The 8,035-nt window shown below is 42.0% G+C and overlaps 1 protein-coding gene across 1 annotated transcript; it reads right to left on the minus strand.

Moving 5' to 3' along the window:
* Window positions 1–2,627: 2,627 nt before the first annotated feature.
* On the minus strand, window positions 2,628–7,402 carry fgb (fibrinogen beta chain). Its single transcript, XM_070855159.1, has 12 exons — window positions 7,325–7,402; window positions 6,664–6,764; window positions 5,950–6,049; window positions 5,395–5,463; window positions 5,114–5,228; window positions 4,633–4,739; window positions 4,366–4,480; window positions 4,127–4,246; window positions 3,880–4,002; window positions 3,659–3,753; window positions 3,339–3,529; window positions 2,628–2,995 (listed from the first exon to the last, which is right to left on the minus strand). Exons 1-12 carry the CDS (start codon window positions 7,400–7,402, stop codon window positions 2,764–2,766), a joined length of 1,446 nt encoding a protein of 481 aa, XP_070711260.1. The 3' UTR covers window positions 2,628–2,763.
* Window positions 7,403–8,035: the final 633 nt, after the last annotated feature.

The following is an 8,035-nucleotide window of genomic DNA, read 5'->3' on the forward strand; positions in this document are numbered from 1 at the left end:
TTTCAGTGTCTTCTGTCTTTACTTTGTTTTAAAAGGTGAAACTTTAAATGTTGTGCTCACTCTCACCTATTACTGGTCTCATTTGTCAGCCAAACATGAACAAACACTTCAAACTCCTATTATCTCACATTTCTAGAAGACCTTGAAGACTGAGTATCATAATCTTAGACTTTACATAGTTACCAGGTATTTTTCTGGTTCTGCATGTTGCTCATTACCTCTGTTCAGTAACCAAACACGTGGGAGTATCAGCCTCAGATGCACTGAAAACACACTCCTCTATTTTCCTGTTATTTCCTCCTGGTGTCCATAATCAGGCAGAGCACGCTGTACATATATCTATACACACATAGATGTACAGTGGCAAGAAAAAGTGTGAGCCTTTTGGAATTTCATGGTTTTCTGCATTAATTTGTCATAAAATGTGATCTCATCTTCGTATACGTGAAGGGGATTGACAAATATAATGTGCCTGAAATAATAACACGAAATAAAATCTGATCTTTCATGTCTTTATTGAACACACTCATTCAACATGGTAGTGGAAAAAGTAAGTGAACCCTTAGAATTAATAACTAGTTGACCCCTTCTTGGCAGCAATGACCTCAACCAGGCTCTTCCTGTCGCTGTGGATCAGACCTGCACATCGTTCAGGAGGGATTTTAGCCCGTTCTTCCTGGCAGAACTGTTTTAGCTCCGTCATATTCTGTGGATCTCTCATGTGTGTGGATCTCTTCTAGTCATTCCACAGCATCTCCATTGGGTTGAGGTCTGGGCTCTGACGGATTTGGTTTTTCTGAAGCCAGTCCGTTGTGGACTTGCTCCGGTGTTTTGGGTCATTGTCCCGTTGCATCACCCAACTTCTACAGAGGTTCAGCTGATGTACAGACAGACAGTCTCACATTGTCCTGAAGAATTGTTTGATACACTTGGGAGTTCATCTTCCCCTCAATGATTGCCATCAGGCCCAGATCATGATGTTTCCTCCACCATACTTTACAGTTGGGATGATGTTTTCATGATGATATGCACAGCCCTCTTTACTCCAGATGTAGTGCTGTGTTTTCTTTCCAAATAGTTCAATCTTAGTTTCATCAGTCCACAAAACATTCTGCCAATACCACTGTGGAGTGTCACTGTGCTCTTTGGCAAACTTCAGGCGTGCAGCAGTGTTCTTTGTAGTAAGCAGCGGCTTCCTTCGTGCCACAGACACCCTGCTTGTTCAATGTTTAAGTCCTGTAGACTCATGAAGACAGATGTCAGCCAGTTCCAATGACGCCTTCAAATCTTTGGCTGTCACTCTGGGGTTGTTTCTTTACCTCACTGATGAGTCCTCGTTGTGCTCTTGGGGTCATTTTGACTGGGCGCCCACTTCTTGGTAGAGTAGCCACAGTTCCATTTGTAGACTGTAGACTGGTGAAGTCTTTGAAATCACTTTGTAACCCTTTCCAGCTTTATGTAAATCAACAATTCTTGATCGTAGATCCTCTGAAAGCTCTTTTTGGCGAGGCATGGCTCACATAAGCGTATTCTTCTTGTGCGGAGCAAGCTCAAAAAGTTTGACTGGTTTTTATCAGTCAACGTAGCTCTAGTCCACACCTCCAAACTCATTGTCTTAACAAGACTCCAGGTATGCTCACACCTGACTCCAATTAGCTTTTTTGAGGTCATTAACTCAAGGGTTCACATACTTTTTCCACTGGCACCATGAGGTTTTTATGGTTGTTCTCAATAAAGACATGAAAGATCGGAATTTTTTTGTGTTATTGTTTTAGGCACATTATATTTGTCAATCCCCTTCACTTAGATGAAGATCAGATCACATTGTATGACAAATGAATACAGAAAACCATGAAATTCCAAAAGGTTCACATACTTTTTGCCACTGTATATATGTATATATATATATATATATATATATATATATATATATATATATCTTGTTTGTTCGTGTCATCCTGTTATTTGTAGAGTCATATTTCTGTTAATAAAAGACAATTCTTTTACATCTGCAAGCCCTAATGCTGTTTTGCTTGTTTCCTGTCAAATAGTTTCTCATCACCACATTTTCAGCCACCAGATGACTTTGACAAAACTTTTAAATGGATAATTAAACTTATATTGTACTTATACTTTTACTGGGCTAAGCTCTACTGTGTCCTTCATGTCTTGAAACCAGATTTTCTTTTTTGTATATTTCCCTATGACATATTTTTCAGTTTTATTTTGTCAAGTCAAGGAAAAGTTTACTTTCCTGTTCAGGAGGTATAAAAAGTAGTGCGGTGTGTTCATTTTCTTTTCTATTGTCCCTGAAGCACAGTGGAATAACCAGAGCAGACAGAAGTTATGTTCCTCAATGAGTTTATTGAGTAGCGGAGGACAGTTGGTATCAACTGGTCCTAGTGTTGCACACTGAAGACATCACACATAACAAACGACAGCACGTTTACACACAACCAGCAGGATTCTTCACTTTAATCTGTCGACACGACAAATTAATCAGTATTTATTTGACCTTTTTACATTTAATGAGCTGCATGTTGTGTTAGTTGTGTGTAAATGTGTGTGTCCATCAACATAAAGGTCACAGCTAAAATAAAGGAAACACTTATTAATATTAAGTGAACATTACAAGCAGCTTTGAAGTTTCTCTGGTGGCTCAGTTTGGCCCCAAACCCTGTTGGGACGTTTTGATTTTGTGTCTTTTATTTTGGCGGTTTCCTGTCTGTGCTGTATGTGTGAGTGTTTGACTCTCCAGCGTGATTATTTGGAGGCAAAGAAAGGCTTGATCTTCATGCTGATGGCCTTGAGTGAATACCAGCTCCCCTTCCAGTTCATCCACACCACGCCGTCGTCGGTGCCGTGCTTCGTCATATAGCGCGTGTAGGCTCCACCCATGTAGTATCGGCCGTTGGGATTGGCTGAGTGGCAGCGGTTGTACCACCAGCCGCCACCGTCCTCCCTGGCGCACTGTTTGGACGGGTCGCCGGGGGTCCTGGTGCAGAGAAACGGAAATGGGTGTAAGATACATGAAAAAGCCGACACAGACTTTTATGAAACCTTTTTTACGGCACGAAAACATTATCAGATATTTTCATGAATGGAGAGAACCACAGTGTTAACACCAGCTTGTACAGTGAACGCTGCAGTTTGGGTTGTTTGTTGCCTTTATGTTCATTATAGTGTGTCTTTTATAGTTATGATAATGTCTCGTTGACCAACTAGCCCAGTTTAATATGTAGTTTCTGTGTTACATGTTTCGTTGGTTTGTTCGGACGACTCGGTTAATAATGAGACGTTTTGGTTTCTTTCACATGCTGCTTCTGTGATCTACCCACCAGTTGTCATTGTCTCTGTCGTAGGTGCTGAACATCATGCCATTGTGGATGGTCATGGTGCGGTTTTCACCAAAGAGCTCCAAGGATCCTTCCATGAAACCGTTACCAGCAGTGCCGGAGTAACCGTCGACCGCCATCACATAGTTTGACGTCTCTGATTGGATGGTGAACTGGGTGTACTGGGCATGGACCTAAATGATAGAAGAAAGCATCTTCACATTTCTTGTTTGTCTGACAAACGATTAAAAAAACCCAAAGATATTCTTTGTTTGGAATTTAACTAATCGTTTCTGTTGTAGTTACACATCTTGAGGACTCACCTTGGCTCCCGTCCAGTCCTGCATCTCAATGAGAACCTCAGTAGGGCCCATCTTAGTCAACTGACTAATGCGGTCATTGCCCAGCCAGTATTCACCTATCACATGACAGAGGAGAGAGGTACGCTCGTCAAACACAGATATTATAGAATAATGGTGGATAAGAATATACAGGATAGGTTCCCTTCAACGCAGTCTCTTGTTTCATATTTTGAACATCTTACCGGGAGTCTCACAGTGACCCTTGCCAGTATCGAAAGCAATGTTGCCAAAACCACGTCGGTATTCATCCCAGCGCCGGCCAAAGTCCACACTTCCATCGAGCCTGCTCTGGATGAGAAGCCATCCTGGGAAAATAAAAGGAATGCTCCTAAAAACCTGAAAATCTCTTCTGGAGACCACAATATCCAAGGTATTTACAGGAAAAACAAGCTAAGTCATTAAAAAAATGAAAAGCTTAATAGTTCTCACCTCCATTTTGAGTGGTTTGATCACAGAAGACCTTGTATGGAGGGTAGAAGGTGTCGGGCTGGATCATGTACATCTCGGAGTCTTTTCCTCCACGTCGGTAGATGTCCTCACATTCCTTACCTGAACCACACAAAAGACCAGTTAAACAGAAGAAAATACTCTGTGCATGGAGATACATGGACATATACCCCGTTGCATCAAGGGTAGACTGTGCAGCCTCTGAGGGCCACTGCACCTACCAGACACCACTGGTATGGGACATTTGGTCTGGCATGGTTCCTTGCACTCCTCCCTCTGGGCCTGGATGGCCTTCTCCAACTTCTGGATCTTCAACCTGATCTTGTCCAGGACCCCCTGCAACCACAGGACATTATACATGACATATCTGTAGTCTTTGAGGTCGGATAGACTGGATTTTGGCATCTTCTCATGCCTGCTTTTATTTCTGGATTGTATACAACTCTTTTTGTTTTAGCCCACTTCTGCTAGTGCCTTCTCTTATTTACCTGCAGTATTCTGATGCTGGAGGGGAAGACGGTGTCCACTGTGTCCTTGATGTAGGCATGTTGTTCCTCCACCTGATCGGTGTACTGACTCACCACATTACTGTTGTCTGAGAGGAGGAAGGAGATAACATAGGGGCGGTGCACAAGGGAAGATTTTAGCTCATTGTTTTCTGTCATTGGTTTTCACTGGAAATAGAACCACTTTTTATTTTCAGAAAATACACCCTTCATTTTGTGAGAGTGGTGATGATGCATGTGATGCCATTTTAAAGTTATTCTTAAGGGAAGTATTCTCAGGGCACCTCACATCTTTTGTCATGGCCATTCACTGTGAATACTTTCACATGACCCCTAAGATGTATATTAATATAAACAATGTAAAAAGAAAAAAGGAGGTGGTCTGATTTCACTTACACACATACTCAGACTAGCTGCTGCATTTCGCCACCACCATCTATTTTTCTTTTCTACTTTAACTCACCGTCAATAACTCTCTGCCTCTCCCTCAAATTGCTGGAAATGCTGGTGACGTAGTTGTAGACAGTGTTGGAGGATTGGGCCAGCTGATCCACTTGTGGCTTGAGGTCACGGATGCTCTGTGAGAAACGTGTGCAAAAAAGTCACTTCCAATGTTTTCTCAATGACGATGCACAACAAATGTGTGTTTGGACTAATTTTCAGACTCACTTGTGGTTCCTACTCATGACTTAGAAAAAGCTTGTGGTGATACACAAAGTTATTAATTCATTCAATTTGATTTACCATCCTGACGTTCCTCTCCTGCTTCTGCAGTGACGTCTTCAGCTCGCAGCCAGTGGGACACAAAACACCCTGGAGGGCGGCAAAATGTCTGTTTAGTGACTTTAAAGCATTAGATAACACCTCTCTTTCTGTTTGTGTGCCTTCTTTACTTTCACGCTTGTTTTTGTTTTTCATCTTCACTTGTTGGAATGGTTTCCTTAACTTTGATTTAACATCAGCGTACAAAGCATCCATTGATTTCCCCTCATTTAATAATAGATGTACACATGCAAATCAGTTGGCAGACAGGTGAGCCCGACACAATCAGCCATTATAAATCAATATAATGTCGATATAATAATGTCAGTGTCATCAGGTAAAAAGAAAATGAAGGAGACTGTTTTAAAAACGTTGGAGAGTTTGGTTGTGTCTCCAAAAAGAAAGAGTTTTCTGAAGAACCAAACTTCTAAATAACAAAATTCAAGCCAGTGGCCTCCTGGGAAAAACCAGCAGAAATATAACATCTATGCAGTTTGTGGTTGCTGAGTTATAACGTGTCAAATCAGTGCTTGGTACCATTTCCTCGCCATATGTGCATCCTCCGGCGTCCGGCTGCGGCTCCTTCTCCTGCACCTGTGGTCGTCCAACGGGTGCTGAAGTGGGACGTCCGCGATACCTGGACGAAGAGCAGGAGACTCTTCACCGACATGTCAGACTGATCTCTGATCTGATCTGTGTACCGATGCTACTGACACGGTTGGTCCGCCACTGTTTTGTCAGGATAAGTAATGTACTGCCGTTATCTGGCACGTCGGTCACACAGACACTACCTTTCGTAGCTTTGAGAGGAATAAAGTGTGGTGCATATTCGTCTCAGTAGGAACTGTAATAACTTTGATCACTTCTTGCCCAAAACATAAAGTTAAGATCAAATTCCTGCAAAAATGACATTCCCATTAGCCTCAGCCTTTTTAATCAGTGCTAACAGCAAAATGTCGCCCGCTAACACTCTAAACCAACTCTAAATGGTGAGCATGGTAAAGATTATGCCTGCTAAACATCAGCATGGCGGTTTTGTCATCGGGGGCCTTTTGTCTTGCTGACATTAGCATTTAGCTTTAGCTTGAGGCACAGCAGCACAGATCTGCTAGTCTGGAGTCGGTCACACAGTTAGTTTGCAGTGCGGATAGAAACTGAGTGCATTTACTGCACTAGTATTCTTACAATGTAAAAGTCTGTCAGTCATCCTTTCTTTTCATGTCTTTCTCATGCATGTGTCTGTGGATGTACCTGCTGCCGCCACTGATCGGGGGCGGGACATGGCGGTGGCGGGTGTACGTCTCCCTGCCCCTCGTTACTGGACGGTGACCACGAGCATCTACAGCCTGGGCCTGTCGGGGAAACCAGACGTGATGACGGGAATAAACCATGAAATATCAGAATACAATACAATTCACGACGTGAATCAAATATTTTACATACTGTCCCATTTTTTCCTGAAGTGCTCTTCCCGTCCTGTGGAAGGTCAGAGAACACTCATGTAAATATAAGGAACTGTGAAAAGGAACTTTTAAATTACAAAATGAGTGATAATTATAGACTGAAACTAAAATCACTATATGTTCTTGGATGTATATCCAGACCTTTCAAACATGTAATATAATTCCAACAACATAGTTTAGTAAAACAAACAATTCCAGTTAAAGTCAACCATCACTGTGTTGTTTCTGACAGTTATAAGCACCCTTACAAGCTGCTTTCTGATTCTGGGGAGCAAAACAGGTGAATTTTTGATAAATAAAATAGATATTTTGCGTCATTGATCCCTTTAACTCTTGATTTAACTCTTAATAGAAGTTTTTATATATAAAACTGTATCTGACAATTCACTGAAACTATGTAATGTTTCATCTGGATGTTATTTAGAGTGACATGTCCTTCTTCGTCTCACCGTGTCGTAGTCGTCATACTCCATATCATCAGCCCAGGCTGCGTACGCACACAGATACAGCAACAACAGCGTCCTCATTGTCCACCGGCGATAAAGATACTCTCTGCAAATCCTCGTCAGTCTCCCCTCTGTCTCTGTCAGCGTGCCTCCACTGCTTTGTCTGCCTCTGAAATCTGATTTCTAACCAGGTATTTATCCTCTCCTGGTCCGTCCTCCCACACTTTTATCGATCCCCTGAAATTGGTCAACAGCAGCTTGGATGCTCAGTGTGGAGTTTGTCAAGGGACAAAAGGGCAAAGGGGCACATGAGTTTACTGATGAGTCAGGATTTGTTGAACATTTCCAGTTTGTCATCAAGAGAGAAGACAAAGAGTCCAATACTTCTATTAACTAATCACAAAGACACTGAGAAATAAAGTCACGGTTTGAGTTCATGTAGTTTGTATTCACGTTGTTTCACAGGACTTAACGCAGTAGAGCTCATCCTGGCTGCAGGAAGTGACTTCCTAGGAGCATATTCTGAATTTCATATTACTTCTTAGCAGAGATATAACTACAAGTGACGACACTGAGAGGAGAGGGAATGTAGTTTGTTACTAGTAGTCAAGTTTTATATATTTATGTATATATAAAACTGATGATGATTCAGTCGTCGTGCATCAGGCTGAACTTCCTGGTGCTGTGGAGAGAGCTCTGTGTTTCCAACTCGTG

The sequence above is a fragment of the Pempheris klunzingeri genome, chromosome 23, assembly GCF_042242105.1.
Source record: "Pempheris klunzingeri isolate RE-2024b chromosome 23, fPemKlu1.hap1, whole genome shotgun sequence".
NCBI lineage: Eukaryota > Metazoa > Chordata > Actinopteri > Acropomatiformes > Pempheridae > Pempheris > Pempheris klunzingeri.

What these genes read in the sequence shown, in the direction of transcription:
- fgb (XM_070855159.1), bottom strand. Translation starts at nt 7,402, where the DNA reads ATGAGGACGCTGTTGTTGCTGTATCTGTGTGCGTACGCAGCCTGGGCT. An exon ending in GCACATATGGCGAGGAAATG is followed by an intron (nt 5,464 to 5,949) that starts GTACCAAGCACT and finishes GCCGCCCTCCAG; the next exon opens with GGTGTTTTGTGTCCCACTGG. An exon ending in GAGGCAGAGAGTTATTGACG is followed by an intron (nt 4,740 to 5,113) that starts GTGAGTTAAAGT and finishes TCCTCCTCTCAG; the next exon opens with ACAACAGTAATGTGGTGAGT.